Source organism: Hoplias malabaricus, chromosome 3 (genome assembly GCF_029633855.1).
Source record: "Hoplias malabaricus isolate fHopMal1 chromosome 3, fHopMal1.hap1, whole genome shotgun sequence".
In the NCBI taxonomy this organism is placed as follows: domain Eukaryota; kingdom Metazoa; phylum Chordata; class Actinopteri; order Characiformes; family Erythrinidae; genus Hoplias; species Hoplias malabaricus.
The window spans coordinates 10797751-10814487 of NC_089802.1; the positions used below are offsets into that span (position 1 = coordinate 10797751).

The 16737-nt window shown below is 38.1% G+C and overlaps 1 protein-coding gene and 1 long non-coding RNA gene across 3 annotated transcripts in view; one reads left to right on the forward strand and one right to left on the reverse strand.

The window, feature by feature from the left end:
- The window catches only part of cdh12b (cadherin 12b), a 111739-nt gene that overhangs the window by 35293 nt on the left and 59709 nt on the right, over positions 1-16737 (forward strand). Inside the window, exon 5 of the mRNA XM_066662952.1 lies at positions 810-997. Within this exon, the coding sequence (XP_066519049.1) occupies positions 810-997 (188 nt within the window). The remainder of the gene's footprint in view (positions 1-809; positions 998-16737) is intronic.
- LOC136690894 (uncharacterized) overlaps positions 2740-16737 on the reverse strand; it is a 62532-nt gene continuing 48534 nt past the window's right edge. For both annotated transcript variants that reach the window (XR_010801803.1, XR_010801805.1), the window contains exon 3: positions 2740-2846. This is a non-coding gene — a long non-coding RNA (uncharacterized lncRNA). The remainder of the gene's footprint in view (positions 2847-16737) is intronic.

Below are 16737 nucleotides of genomic sequence, written 5' to 3' on the forward strand. Positions count from 1 at the left end.
GACTTGTCTCTTTACATATGCAAAAACATCATACAAATTGGAAACAAACACACTGTTTTTTTCTCTCTTCTTAATTTTCACTGAATGTTTGATTGTATTTTTCAGCACATTTGAAGGAACCTATTGTTTTACAATGTGCATTATATATATATAAAACTGCCTTGATCCATAGCAGTGTGGTGAGGTATAGCCTATTGTGGTAAGGGCAGCAATGTTTCATATTAAACCAATCGCATAACAGAACGTATTGTATATGAAATGTTAATCTATACATTTGTTTATAATGGTATTACAGATATTCTGTGAAAACATGGTACGTATTACTCCTCATAAGAAACTAATCCCATTCCAACAACCATGCAAAACCTTGTTTTACGGAGGTAAAACATTTTAAATGTCTTTCATCTTAACACATTTATTGTTTTAAACCTGTGGATATTTTTTTCTGCACTGAAACCCACTGAAAGAGTTTCATATTTCCATAACAGCATCAGAGTGGAGTGCTAAATATCCTGGGCTCTGTCCCTTGTGGATGTCTTTGTCTTGTTTGTCTCTTTTGGTGCATTGCTCTAATGCGTATAATGATTTCTCAATTAGCTGAGGTGTTCTTCCAGCATGGCCGCTGAGTTTTAACTACAGCTAATCAGTGTGTTTATGTGTGAATGTGTGAAAGTGTGTGTGGTACAAATGCTAAACATATCACGTTTACCAGTGATATCATTTGTGCAGGTGCAAATTATGAAGCTATTTCTCAGTGCAACATGTTTTGTGCCTTTTTGTGAGCCAAATTCTGTTGTTTTGTTGCTCAGGTTTCTTCCACTTGCGTGTGCCTGAATCTTCACCCGTGGGCTCTGCGGTGGGCAGAATCAAAGCTCATGATCTGGACATTGGCAAGAATGCTGAAGTGGAATATAGCATTATCCCTGGAGATGAAAGAGGAATGTTTGACATCACCACAAATGAGCACAACCAGGAGGGCATCTTCATCCTCAGACGGGTACGCTTAATTAAACACACACACACACACACACACTTCATTAAAACATAAAACAGAAGAACATTTTTGAGGTTGAAATTCAATTTTTATCTTCTTTATTCTTCTACATTCTCTACTAAATCAGTGATTTTAGGATCTCCTAAAGTTTCCATGGTAGACATTTTAATGAATGATTATTTAATAAACGCAATGTTTTAAAGATGTGCACATATAAGGCCCAACATTTTTCTAAAGTACTGCTCATTCAAGCCAAGAACAATTTAGGAAGTTGCATTTTAACAACTGCTTCATTTTTTGATTTAAAGTGTTTTCTCAAGTTAAGAAACACTATTTACAATGTTTTCTTAAGGCAAGTTCCAATATATACAAACCGTTTTGCAATTTACATCACCATGCCATATGAAAACTGTCATGGCTTAATGTCAATGTTAGGAGATTATGGAACAAATTTAGTGCCCAAATATAGAAAAAATTGTGCAATATTGTGTGTGTTTACAAACAGTAGGCTGTGATTCTGATGGTGGTGGTGTATTAGTGTGTGTTGTGTCCACAGCTGGACTGAAAATACTTTAGGTTTGAGCAAAATACCACACCTGAAATTCCTCCTCCTACACATTCCACACACTATAAATCCTCCTCTGTTTCAGTGTCCTGTGATGAAAAATTTCACATCCAACTGACACCCCATCACCTCCCGCTTCCATCATTGCTTTCTCCTGCTGAGTGTGTGTGTGCGTGTGTGTGGGCAAGCACAGCTGCTCAGAACTCCTCTACAGCATTTTTATAGTTCACCTCCCATGTCTCAGGCTTGGTTCAGGGTGTGGTCCCTGTGTGCTAAACCAATGCAATTGTATATGTATGTGTGTGTGTGTGTGTGTGTACAAAAAGTGTACAAATTATATTATAAACTCTACTCCCACAGCACTGCAAACTCATGAGAGCTGTTACAGTCTATTGTAATTGCTTATAAAAATGCACAAAAATCTGAAGGAGACCAAATGTCTTCATGAACAACAGCTGAATATTTCAAATTTTCAGAAATGAGTGTGCTTTCTTTAGCTGCATTTGAAAGCATGACATGGATGAGGAAGGATAAATCATTGGCATTCGATCGCATATTTAAGAAACAAAAAGAAGGCACATTAAACAGCTGAGAACATTTAATAACGGGCAGGCCTTCAAATTAAACAGATGACTCAGACAGAAGAGGTAAGGGAGATAAGGTGAGATTATAGGACATAGCAAGATGTGGACGAGAGAAATCAATATCCAACAAAGAAACAGGGCTCTTTTTTAAGCAGTATAGTGGGCTTTCAAAGCAAGCTAATGCTAAGGGGTACTTGTAGGTGTTTTGCATAAAAAAAGACTGTTGTTTTCTCTTATATATGCCACTGTCCTTAATAAAACAAGCTGAATTTTCTATATATGAATAATTGAGTAAACTTTGCCACTATTTACTATCTGGTCAGTGTGTCTGCTATTAATTCCAAGATACACAAAGCTATTTGACTTCCTGTGAATTTGGCAAACATTTAATGTTTGCGACTAATTTGCAGCGGACTTTCCATAATTTATGCCGATCTGTTCGTACTGAATCAGTATAAGCACACTACAGACAGTAAATCCTTTAAGCGGGCAATCTGTAGACTCGCAAGCAGAAGATCATGTTCTTATTTACAGTTCTTGGAGAAGCCAGATGACATGTTGGTCTCTGTTAGCATGACTAAAGAGACACGCTGGGCTGGAAACCACCCTCTGTCACCATATGTTTTCCTTCGCTTTGCTCTTAATGCCCACAGCATGCACGCTTCGAACACATGCTGGTGTTTCTATGTACTTGTGATGAACACTGCATAGACAGAGAGAGAGAAAGAGAGAGGGAATATTTCCACTTGCTGACTTTTGAACGTAATGTGTCATGTTTGTTGTGGCAATTAATTATTTTATCATTGTTATTATCATTATTATTAGACATGCCCACTTCTCCAATATACTTTTAAAATATACTTTAAGATTTCTCATTCAGCATTGTTTTAGTGTGTAATATTTCATTTGTTTTGCCTCTTTAGTATTCTTTTAGCACATGTACGTTGAACTGTAACTTTTGCAAATATGAAATGGAAACCTATTTGGTAATGTCCTCTGCAGAGGACATCAGGATCTGATGCTGGTGTTTTCCATCACTGCAGACAATAAGAAAAACCCCACTCATCCATTTCATTCAATTTAATAGAGACAGCTCATTATGCAAAGACAATGCTCTTGTTTCTTGCCTTTTATATATACTTCATTGATTAATTCACTGCGGAGGCCTACAAGACTGCAGCATTCACTGTAGAAAGAAAGACAACAAAAAGGACTGCATGTTATTAGCAAAGGAATGCACAAGAATATAAATATTAATCAAGTGGAGCAGTTCTGTAAAGCCAAATAGTCTAGACATCTACCCAACTACTGAGAATATCTGAGCAGCAACTACAGTCAGTGTTTGACTGAATTTATTGCTACTAAAGGAGGTTTGAACAGATATAAATAAGGGTTTGTATCAGGGATCTATCATCTATCAGGGATGAAAAAGTATTTTACATATTGTGCATGTTTTTGAAGATTATATTTGCATTAATTTAAGGATAAATTATTATTATTTTTTTTTTTTGCTTTTAAGTTTTAGTTATGTACTAAATATTTAACGCAATATTAAATATATGCACTTAAATATTTCATATTAATACATTGGTTTGGTTATGTGTTTTACAGTCAAATGCTGTTTTTAGAAATCCAAACTTAGAAGTCCTAGAAGTCTTCAGATTTGTGATGTGTGCTCTGACATACAGACCAAAACATACAGTCAAAAAATTAAAATTTAAAAATATAAACATTAAATATGAAATCTCAAAATTATAATTTGTGAAAATCTATCTTTTTGATCCTAAAGAGCTGAAACACAGATTTTTGTAATTAACCCTCCTCCCCAACAACTAATTTACAATGACACAATGACATATTGACACCACGGTTTGAGTAATTTCCATCCATTGTTTGGTGGAAGCAGGTGATACAAAAATACAACAATAAACAATGGGTTCATGTTATAAAAGTTCCACTACAGTCAATATACCATTATTTGTTATGCCTTTTCTCATATTTATACTTAAGGCAAGAGAATCTGAACACACCAAAACCAAAAACAGCAATCCGTGTAAACACACACATGCAGTATTCAGTAGAATAATGTTCATGTAGTCTACTGTTATTAAATTGAAACTATAAAACGTTTTGCCAGTGATTTCAAATTCTGTTTGTCCACACATCACTATAAAGAACCACAAGGCAGATGAAGAAATACAAAAGTAGAGCAAGTAAAAGACTGAATAAAACAATAGTCGCAAGGTCTGGAAAAAAAACAGCATCTAAATGTAAACGGCAGAAACATTAGTGTCAAACCTCCAAACCTCTGCTACTGCTTCTTACTGCCTCCATTTGTTATGGACCACATTTTGGGGATTTTTTCTTCCTCATAAAAATGTCTCATTTTTACTGATGAAAGCAAGATAGATGACACTTTTGCTGTCGTCCTGAACCTGAGCGAGTCAGAGAAATGTTTGTTTCCTCTCCCTTTGAGGCATATCAACTAAAAGGATTAGACACTCTAAAAGTGAAGGTTATTTTTCCTCCATACTTTATTATTTTTTTCTTTCATTTCTCTTTCATCCATTGGTTCAACCAGACAAACAGAAACTGAAGTCTGTCGTAGATTACTGATTTTATTATGGAGCTCAAAAGGGCAAATCTATGTAGTTTGTTCTTTTCTATACACTGCCTTTCACCCACCGACTGGCTATGCTTCTGCTTTCTGTGTGTTTCTCAGTTCAGGGACATTTGGCCTGAAAACTTTAAATGGATAAGATCCTATACAAATTCTATTCATGCTGGAACCTACTCAGCTCATCAACTACATGAGAGAATAATGCTGAGCATAATGCAGTTTCTGCTGTCTCTGCGCAGGCTCTCGTGAACTTCCACAGTGATGTGCTTGCCAACTTTGATTACTTGAGTATAGCAGCAATCACAGGTCACCATACAGAAGTGTTTATTTTTCACATTGGAATTATACGTTGATCCTGATATTTTGTCACTATGTAGAAGGAAATATAAGTTGGCATAACTGTTTCCATTGTATTTAGTCTTGATACACTTAGCAGTATATTTACCTTAAAATTACATACAATGAAATGTATTTACTATGTTTAGCCCTTCCATGGCAGTAAACACAGGCGGTAGTTGATTAGAGGCAGTGAGCGCACACAGCCTCTGGGAGCAGTCGATGCCTTGCCTTCCTCAGCAATGGACTGAGGGAGGAGGCCATTGCTGAAAGCTGCTGATTGTGGGGATCGAACCGGTGACCTTCCAGTCCCAAGTCTGCTTCTTTAACCATTTGGCTACGGCTGCCCTACCCCAATCCCCCCAACAGTAGCCAGCAAGCAAAGGCTTACCCCAACTCTCTAGTGACATACAGGATGATACTCATAGACTTTACACAAATAATAGTTTTAAGAACAGAGTGTACAAGTCCTGTGATTGACAGGTGCCCTGTCCAGGGTGTGAGCCAGCCTTGTTCCAGACCCACTGCAACCTTAAACTGGAGAAACTGAATACAGACAATAAATTAACGAATGAATCAAATAAATCAATATGTAAAGGCTGATATATGAAACGCCATAAAAGTAATTTGTTAATACTGGCTTTTTAAACAGTTGGGTTTCATTTGCTTTGATACTGCATTTAAGAATGTGTTTTAGACAATGACTCCATTCACTTTGATAGTTTAAAAAGGAGAAAAGCCAGGTCAAGTTTAGGATGTAAATTGGTGATGTTGATTTATCTGATATGTTTGCAAGCTAAAGAGGGTTTGCACTTCACATAGGGCTGTGTGTGTGTATGTGTTTGTTTTCATATGTGGCATCTCCTCTGTGCTTGATTGTGCCAACAATAGGACAGTGTGCTTTATTTTGCTGTATAGGCGTCCAGGCACAAATCCAGACACAGAGAAAGAGCTGTATCTCTCTCAGAATTCTGCTCTCCAGCAGGCAGCTCACACTGGTGACGCTAGACTTCATGTTCTATACACGAGTGCAGAAAAAGTTGGATTATATAATAAGTTTTGTTTGGGGTTTTGTGTACATGTTTTGTGTGTGTGTGTGTGTAGGTGTGTTTATGTGATTTGTGTTGTTCTATGAATGTTTTTCTTAAGCTATAAATTCAGAGATGGTTTTTGGAACAGTAGAAGCATTCTTTTCAGTCACACTCAAGATGAAGCTACTTTATCACCTACATAATTCAGTTATTACTGGGATCAGTATTAAATATAGGGGCTTCGTCAAGTCAGAGAGAGATCACTCTCTATATTGTTGCTGTGGTAACCAAACAAACCTTATATATATATATATATATATATATATATATATATATATATATATATATATATATATATATATATATATATGAGAGAGAGAGAGAGAGAGAGAGAGAGAGAGAGAGAGAGAGAGAGGGGGGGGGGGGGGGTTTGTTTTTGTTACCGTATATATATATAAAGACAATACTTAAACAATAAGGGATTTGCTAAAACAATAATAGCGTGCACACTAATGTAACAAGAATGTATTCCAAGTAAACCATTTACAAAAGATTTAAAATAGGAAAACTGATTTTATAGAATAACAGTGACAGCATGCTCCTTTAGTCCTTTGGAATGTAAACCTGATTAGTGATGCCCTTTTTTATATTATTTTTACAGTCACTAAATCTGTGAAATCCTTCTGTTGAAGCTTTCGCAAATGTGAGTTCATGAAGGGAGACCACTCCCACACACATTAGTGGTTTAAAAAAAATCCGCAGACTGCTGCTGAAGGAGGACTGATCTAACAAGAGCTGTGTGTATAGAGGAAGTCTACATTCACAAAGCTTCACACTCTGAACCTGCCAACTCCGCCATAACGCCAGGAAGTATTTCATTAGATTTTACACTGAAACAGGCTTTAACTCAGATGCAGGAGCTGTGCAATTGGACTTCAAAAGACCAATAACGAGCCATTGGCAACGGAACATCTTATAAATTCCTTTCAGTATGATATAGCAACAACAGCCAAAGGAATTTGCCTCTGAAGTCCCAGGACAAAAACAAAGGAAACAGAACCACAACAGAAGGCTGTACCTGCACACACTGCTGAAATACCCTACACGGAGATTCCAGTCTTTTAGTTGTAATGTCTACCATTGTTACTAATTAGTCTGTCTTACATTCATTCATACAAATCAGCATTCCTACACTGACACTTGAAATAATCATCTTCACATAATACAAAGTAACTCTAGGCCTTTCATTCTGGATCTTACTGAGCTGACCTCACAATTTTCAATGGACTTTAGGTCTTTGTACAGAGGTGGCCATGTCTAAAACTTTGTCTGTGTTTATTTAATCATTTCTGTGTAGATCTGAATGCATGTTTGAACGATTGACCAGCTAGAAGACCTAACCATGATTCTATTGGCAAGAAGTCAGGTACCATATATATATATATATACTCCTAGTATTTCAAGGACTCCATGAATCCAGATAATCTAACAAAAGCCCCCTTCACACATGCATGGTAAATCTGAAACGTTCCGGAGTTTACCCAGAAGAGCTGTATGTGTGAACACAAATGCTCACAACATTCATCCCGGACACTACCCAGACTTTATCCCGCAAGAACCTAGTAAATTCTGGGTAAAGTCTGAGTCAGCGCATGTGTGAACAGAGCCTGTAATGTTTAGGAATATTTCCTGCACACACTGCACATCCCTGCCCCAAGCCAAAGCAGCAGCACATTTCCCACCATGAGAGTGTGACTGAGACAGAAAATCTCCCTCTGTGCGCTGCATGTGTGAAAAAACACTCCAGGTAATTTCTGGACCTGGTGTTCCAGAGCATCTCTAAACATTATCTGAACATCATATGTGAAAAAGGCACAAGAGAAACAGCCAAAATCATCACAAATCTTTCATAGTGTTATATGTTGGGGTTCTATTTTCCAGATGATTCTAATTCAATTTGCATCAAAAACACCTTTATTTTCAGTTTGGAGTCCAGAAAATTATGGTGAAAGACAAGGCTTAAGTAAAATTTAAACACGTAAAAACAAGTCCAATTTGACACACCACACGTTGTAATTTTGAAATATTGCTTTCATTTTGAAATACCGTCCACATTTTTAAATACCGCTGTATACAGTATTACAGTTATACACATGAAATTTCTACACATGGCCTCTGAGGCACCTCATTTATATCCCAGTTAAACAAAGTAAAGGACGTCTACTCAAAAATTCTGGAACATTCAAGTCGGCTAGAAAAAATGCTAGAAATTGGTTACGCAAATCCTTCACATGGCAGTAATGAAACATGATTTTAATCAAATTAAATTTCTTGATGTGTTTTGTTTGAAGGAAAATTGATTTCAGGTAAAGGTTACCTTTGTGTATAATTTAAGCCTGAGAAAACCTAACAAAAAAAGTCATATTTCTTTTATTTCTAAAGTGCTTTGTCAATGTAAAAGGGCAGCTGGCATTTTGAAAGGGTAACAGAAAAGAACCAGAGTTTTAATACGAGTGATAGTAGGTACGTATTTAATATTTAACAGGATCATTCACAGGCTCTGGCTTTTATTCCTAAATATGTCCTACCCCCACCTCTAGAGAATTATACACCAGAGATCATGTTTTGTTACATTTCAACATGAGGTGACATTTAAAAAGTAAGTCATTTGGTCATACAAATGTCCTGTGTGTGTGTGTGTGTGTGTGTCTGAAATTTAGAGAAAAAGTAGGATGTGTGTATAATGTGACCCCTGAGAGACAGATTTAGAAAAGAGGGCAGAGCAGGATAAAACTTCTGTCGTTGAATCAGCAGGAGCAGAGGGACAACAGGCACAGAGAGAGAGAGAGAGAGAGAGAGAGAGAGAGATGAACAGCAAGCCTCATTAAGAATAAACTATCAGTCAGCCAGCAATAAAATCAAACCTCATTTCCATTAAAAGGTTGAAGCCTATCCGTGGTCATACATTTTTCATAGCAACTGTTGAGGCTAGCAGCCCTTTCACAAAAAGATTTATATAAAAAAAATATTTCAGCCTAATGAGAAACTATAATGCACAACAAAATTTTGGTCCTAAATATAGTGCATTATTATATAGTGCAATACATTCATTATTCTGTATATTTATACAGTGTCAGACCACCTTGGTTTTGATCCATGTATATTTATACAGCCGTGTTACACAGAATAAAAAACTGAAATAAACAAAATTTAGACTGTTTTTGACTGAGGGGTGGGACCTGCAAAAACAAAGAATGAAATTGATGCAACACACTACATTTGTGAAAAAAAGCTTGATGTCTGCCAATGGCAATTTAGTTCTTGAGGGTTTTCTGCCTACACAAGGTATAATACTGGGAAAAACAAGTGTCAGAAGTGTGTGAATGTTACAGAGTTTAATACTTTGTTAAATATGTATCATTCATTGTGACATTTTATAGGCTTGATTTTATTTGATGGAACAGCTGGCTATTCTTAAGACAAATCAGGGGTAGTTTTGTCCTGTGAGCTTGCCAAGAGTTGCCCTGAAAGAATGCATTTGTGGGCAGAGGACAATAAGGTCAACTGGCAATCGCAGCCTCTACTCAGTCACAAGTGCACACTGTAATTGCTATCCATCCCAGAAAGAATACACAGCCACAAAGAGCTAAAAATACTCCAGCTGTTGAGCATCGGTATTGAGTGATCAGTATGGTCCAGTGGTCCTACACCGGAGGATTGACTGGGATAGGATAGTGTTAAGCGGATCAGTGAGGGGAAAGGGTTCAGACTGATCAGCTGAGGGAGAGTGAACATGAGAGAGAGAGATACACACACTGCACCTCTACTGACCCTGTATTTAAAGAAGACAACACCAATGAAATGATCCAGCTCACATCAAACTACCCAAGATCATTTTGTCCACACAATGAATAAAAGCTAAAACTGTACAAGTGCAAATTAGGAAAAAAAAACATATTATATGCCTTTCTGCCTACAATCTCTATTTAAATTCTCAGTAGCAGAGAAGCTGCTCTGAAATAGCTTTTTGCCTTTGTGCTTTCTTGTGGCAGGCTGTCAGTAGCAATGTTTACATCAGAGCAGCATAAGTCGAGGGGCAGCTCTGAATGATTCAGGGAGTGCAAAGCTTAACAGGGTCCAGAAACATGCCAGGGATTATAGATGCCATTTTTAATTAAAATTATTATGTGCTTCTTTGGTGTAAAGTATAAGCTTTTCTCAGGGGGCCAGGATTTCTAACCTCGGCCCTTGGTTTCCATTGTTAGGGCTGTGAACTTAACATTCACAAGCCCCACAGTGAGGTCCTCTTAATCAAGCTTCAGTACTTTGTTAAATTAGGGTTGTATTCTCTTGCTGCTTAAAAATAGCAGTGCCAGAAAAGGGGTCTTTGGAAACAGACCATGGAAGAACCAGTTTTTATTTTCATAATGCTTCAGTAGATAGCAGAGCAGTCATTTTCATGTGAAGAACATCCACATTGTATGAAGCATGGGTCTCAAACTCACATTAGACATGAGCATGGTGGTCTTCCCAACTGGCCCATTGGCCCAATTGTCTCATTGCTTTCAAGTTTAATTTTCTACTGTATTACATAAGGGCGGCACGGTGGTGCAGCAGCACCAGGAGCCTGGAGGTTGTGGGTTCGATTCCCGCTCCGGGTGACTGTCTGTGAGGAGTTGGTGTGTTCTCCCCGTGTCCGCGTGGGTTTCCTCCGGGTGCTCCGGTTTCCCCCCACAGTCCAAAAAACACACGTTGGTAGGTGGATTGGTGACTCAAAAGTGTCCATAGGTGTGAGTGTGTGAGTGAATGTGTGTGTGTTGCCCTGTGAAGGACTGGTGCCCCCTCCAGGGTGTATTCCCGCCTTGCGCCCAATGATTCCAGGTAGGCTCTGGACCCACCACGACCCTGAATTGGATAAGCGGTTACAGATAATGAATGAATGAATGAATGTATTACATAAACTCACTTAGGCACTGCTTGGTCGGATGGTGTTAAAGCTGAAGGAGGTGAAAACGTTCAGCACACCTCCAAAAGCTTGTCTTTTTGATTTGATAAGTCCCACGGAGTGAGATGTTGTCTCACCTATAACCACTCACCTCAGGTCTCATTCACATGTAAGAAAACACCCCTGAGCTACAGAGATGTTCACTTGGTCTGAATGCCTCTGTGGTATCTATCAGAGCCATTATTTTACTCATTGCTGTTGTGATATAAAGAGTATTTGAAGTATTTGAAGGAGAGAGAGAGAGAAAATGTTTTTAGGACAAATCACTTGCTTTCAGAATTATTTTGTTACTGCTACAATAACTCTGGATGTGCGGGTCCGATCTCAAAGATTGGTATCGGGCCGATCACAGCATTATTTTACTGATCTCTATCTGCTTTATTGAGCTTGATCTTAAGTCCAATCTCCCATTTCCTCTAGACAGTAAGTTCACATGCCCTCCTCTTCCTGTAGCACACTGTGTAAATGATGTTGTGATCTGACTCTACTATAGCAGACACACTTCTTTCTGACTGTTCCGAAAAAATGAGCATTCCCTTGACTTGATTCAGAGCCGGAGCATGAAGGCACGTGATTAAAGTCGCCAACCGTCCTGTATTTGGACACTAAATGCCACGTTGTGTTTTAGACTCATAAAGGACGTCTTTTATCCCATATTTTTGAAGTGAGGCTGTTAAGACTTTAATTTGTTTGAAACACTTTTATTAAGCCAATAAGCAGCCAGAGTTAGTTGTCCATCATTTAGCACAAAAACAATATTAGATTAAAAATTATATTAACTTATTTATATGACCTCTTTGTAAAGAATGCTTGGATGCAGGCAAGTTCTTTTTATTGTGAGATATTCAGTGTCAAGCAGAAACACTGGGCTGATTTTAATAACTACAATGTACACTGTGTAACAGTACTATCTAGGGAAATGTAAGTACAAACCGGATTCCAAAAAAGTTGGGACACTAAACAAATTGTGAATAAAAACTGAATGCAATGATGTGGAGGTGCCAACATCTAATATTTTATTCAGAATAGAACATATATGACAGATCAAAAGTTTAATCTGACTAAATTTAACATTTTAAAGGAAAAATATGTTGATTCACAATTTCACAGTGTCAACAAATCCCAAAAAAGTTGAGACAAGTAAGTGGCTGGAAAAAGGAAATTGAGCATATAACGAATGGCTGGAAGACCAATTAACACTAATTAGATCAATTGACAACATGATTGGGTATAAAAAGAGCTTCTCAGAGTGTCAGTGTCTCTCTGAAGCCAAGATGGTAAGAGGATCACCAATTCCACCATTGTTGCACAGAAAGATAGTGCAGCAATACCAGAATGGTGTTACCCAGCGTAAAATAGCAAAGACTTTTCAGTTATCAACATCAACCGTGCATAACATCATCAAATGATTCAGAGAATCTGGAACAATTGCTGTGCGTAAGGGTCAAGGCGGTAAAACTCTACTGGATGCTCGTAATCTCCGGGCCCTGAAACGTCACTGCACCTCAAACAGGAATGCCACTGTCAAGGAAATAACAGAATGGGTTCAGGAATACTTCCAGAAAGCATTGTCAGTGAACACAATCCACCGTGCCATCCGCCGTTGCCAGCTGAAACTCTACAGTGCAAAGAGGAAGCCATTTCTAAGCAAGCTCCACAAGCTCAGACGTTTGCACTGGGCCAGGGGTCTTTTAAAATGGAGTGTGGCAAAATGGAAGACTGTTCTGTGGTCAGATGAGTCACGATTTGAAGTTCTTTATGGAACACTGGGATGCCATGTCATTAGGACCAGAGAGGACAAAATTAACCCAAGTTGTTATCAACGCTCTGTTTAGAAGCCTGCATCAGCCCCACTGATGGTATGGGGTTGCATGAGTGCTTGTGGCATGGGCAGCTTGCATGTCTGGAAAGGCACCATTAATGCAGAGAACTATGTTCAGGTTTTAGAACAACATATGCTCCCATCTAGATGTCATCTCTTTCAGGGAAGACCCTGGATTTTTCAACAAGATAATGCCAGACCACATTCTGCAGCAATCACAACATCATGGCTAAGTAGGAGAAGGATCCGGGTACTGAAATGGCCAGCCTCAGTCCAGATCTTTCACCTATAGAGAACATTTAATGCATCATAAAGAGGAAGGTGCGACACAGAAGGCCCAAGACGATTGAACAGTTAGAGTCCTGTATTAGACATGAATGGGAGAGCATTCCTATTTATAAACTTGAGAAACTGGTCTCCTCTGTCCCCAGACGTCTGTTGAGTGTTGTAAGAAGAAGGGGGGATGCCACACAGTGGTAAAAAATGGCCTTGTCCCAATTTGTTGACGCCATGAAATTTTGAAAGAACATATTTTTCCCTTAAAATGATACATTCTCTCAGTTTAAACTTTTGATCTGTGATTTGTGTTCTATTCTGAATATAATATTAGATGTTGGCATCATTGCATTCAGTTTTTATTCACGATTTGTTTAGTGTCCCAACTTTTTTGGAATCCGGTTTGTAGATCAGGGCACAGCATCAGCAGACACTCTGATCGGGGCAAAATAACTTTATTTTATCGAAACAGTGACTGTTACAATCTATCTAAAATCTCTAATAAAGTTTACTGAACAGTATTTGATATTTTGATATCACAGGCATTTCTGCTGAAAACTGTGAAGTGTAAAACTAGTGGTTAAACCTGAGCTCTAAATGGATTTGTTTGATGCTTTCATTACTTTCTTATTCCTGACATACCCTACTTAGTGTTAAGTCCTGAATTAATCTACAGAGACAAATGAACTACAGTTCTCTATTAAAAAAGCTAAACAGATACAGTTAACCTACATACATTTTTGTTCAGTATGCAGTGTTCACATTGGGACAGGTTTTGTTTGAATGTTCTCCTTACACATAGTGCTTGATGTTTTGAAGCAACAGACAAAGTTGACTTTGCGGACAGTGTAGCCATTCATTCAAGCCAGGAATCAACATCAGAGAATAAGAGAATGTAGTGTTGTTTAAGCTTTACAAAGCTGTCCTTTTCAGACAACAATGAGACTAAAATCATCCCTTGTACTTTCATTTTTGGGCCAAATCCTATTTTGATGTATCTCAAATGGCCCTGTTGATACTGAAAGCTGTTGGCAGCAAACTGTTTAGCTCTCTACTCCAGCTGATTGGGGTTGGCCTGTGATACTAGCAACGTGGGTATTGTTCCTGAGTGAGCACGTAAACATGCCTGATAGGTGTAATTGAAAGGCACTAAGCTGTGGGGAATAGCTCTGTTTAATAGCATCATGTGTGGCATAAGCCTCACTGACTCTCAGCCACAAACCCCATTTGAAAACAGCTCATAGTGGTGTAACATGCAGGAACTACAGGTCTACATGATGTGGAACAAAAGTGGCCATTTGTTATAAATCCAAAGGGAGATATGCATTGCACATTAACTAGTGCAGTAATGCATTATGGACAGAAGCTACAGAATTCCCAAATTTGCTTTAAATGGGTCACCCAATGATTAGTCATCAAAAATAAAATCCACCTTATCCCCACTGGTAAATAAGAGAAATGATTAAGCTGCAAGAGATGCCTGTCTCCAGTTGTGCTGTGTGCAAGTGAGTGAATGTTAGCAGTACCACTGTTTAGTTCATTAATGTCAAGAGCATTATAAATAAATTAATAAATAAATAAATAGTTAATTCCAATCAGCCTAAACAAAGCCATTTAGAATTGAGCTCACAGGAGGAGACTGAAGGATGGCACACTAAACCCAGTCAGCATAGACTATTACGCCTCCTCTAACCTTTAAAACCCTCTCAAACTCTGCTAATTTGACTTTTCAAAGTCAGTGGTGGGCAAATAGCCCTCTCGAACTAATGGCCATCAATTGAGCCCCCTCCTTTTTTTTTTTTTTAGCAATGTCAGGACCACAGTGAGCCATTCTGTCTCTCTATTAAAAATGTCATTAATTTGCTGTTTGAACTGTAAATCTTTGGAGAGCATGTTAACTGCTAACAGCACTGGCTGTCTTGATGAGTAACCGCCTTTGGCACATAAAAAGGTAATGAGTGAAAGACATCATAAAGGCCACAAGCGCTGAAAGAAACCTGCGTCATGCCTCAAAGTGAAATTTGCAAAAAAGAAGATAATGTGGTTTGAATCATGGATTATTTTGGTTGCATTGTTCCCTCAGAATCTTAATGTCCTCTCCTGTATTGTACATGTGTACAGTGCTGACAGATCAGGAGTAAATAATGCCTATAGGCATCAATATTTTACCTGAAGTTACAGTTCCAACTTTCTCAGATCTAAATAAAAAAAAATAATAATCAAAGAAACTGTTATTACATAAACGTGCAGTGTGTTTGTGTATTTAATGTAATTCTAATGAAAAGGAGTGAAAGAACAGCATGGCAGTTTGAGAGCTGAAGGTGGAGAGGAAGCAGGTTATTTGTGCTCATAAAAGCAAGCATATGTGCATGGGGGATACAGTCTAATCTTTATGCAAGACAATGAGAGAAGACGTGTGAGACAGAGCTCTCTGATATTCCACTCTGAATATGTCAAAGAAGCAGTGGGGGGTGTGTGGCTGTGTGCTCTGGGATGTCGGCATGGAGTTTATGAAGAGAGAGATATTTCTGACCTCAAAGTGATGAAAACTTGTGGGAGGAACTGAAACCCATGTGTGTATAGTGTGCGAGTACAATTGTGCCTGTATAATAACATATTTAACTCTTCTGCCAAGAGGCTAAATCTGTATAAAGAGATGGATTGATGAATTTCCCCATTACCCCACATGCATTTCATTACCCAAGACATCTTTCACATCCAGATGCTGGTTCTTTAGTTTCGGAGGTGGAATGCTGCTTAGAACTCTTGATAAAATTATACCCAATATATTGGGATGTGAGTACAACCACAAAAACTCACTCCACCCACTCAAACCACATTCAGGCTGTAATGACTTCATTTTCATACTAAGCTCCAACCAATTTGCCTCACCTCTGGTCCTTAATGACATCAACTACATGTAGCACTGGAGGGCAGCTGGTCTTTGGAGTGGAGCCAAACATGCTGCACCATCATTTTAAGTTCAGATACTAATCACTACCTAATGGAAATAATCGCATCAAGAACCATTGTTCCGCTAAAACCTGAATGCCACCCAGCCATTGTTGCCTTCAGTTTGTTCCACCACCCACCATCGCTCTCCATAGTCTACAGTGTGAGCGCTACTTAAGCTGTCTTCCTGTGCACAGCTAGCCACCCAGCACATGGCCGAATAGCTCCATCTGGCAGCATGACACTGCAGTACTCTTATTTTTCCTAGTTAGATTTTACATCTGATATATATATATATATATATATATATATATATATATATATATATATATATATATATATATATATATATTCCCTAGTTAGATTTATATCAATTTTATACATTTTGTGGGGCAAGTATGTCTATATCTTCAGCCACATCCCACTTCTGACACCACTGTAGCAAATCCTTGGAAGAAAGTGAGTATGAAACTGTATCATGCCATACTGTATCATTCGCAATCATATCATCACAATTTTTAAAAACCATGAAAAACCTAATAATATAGTGAT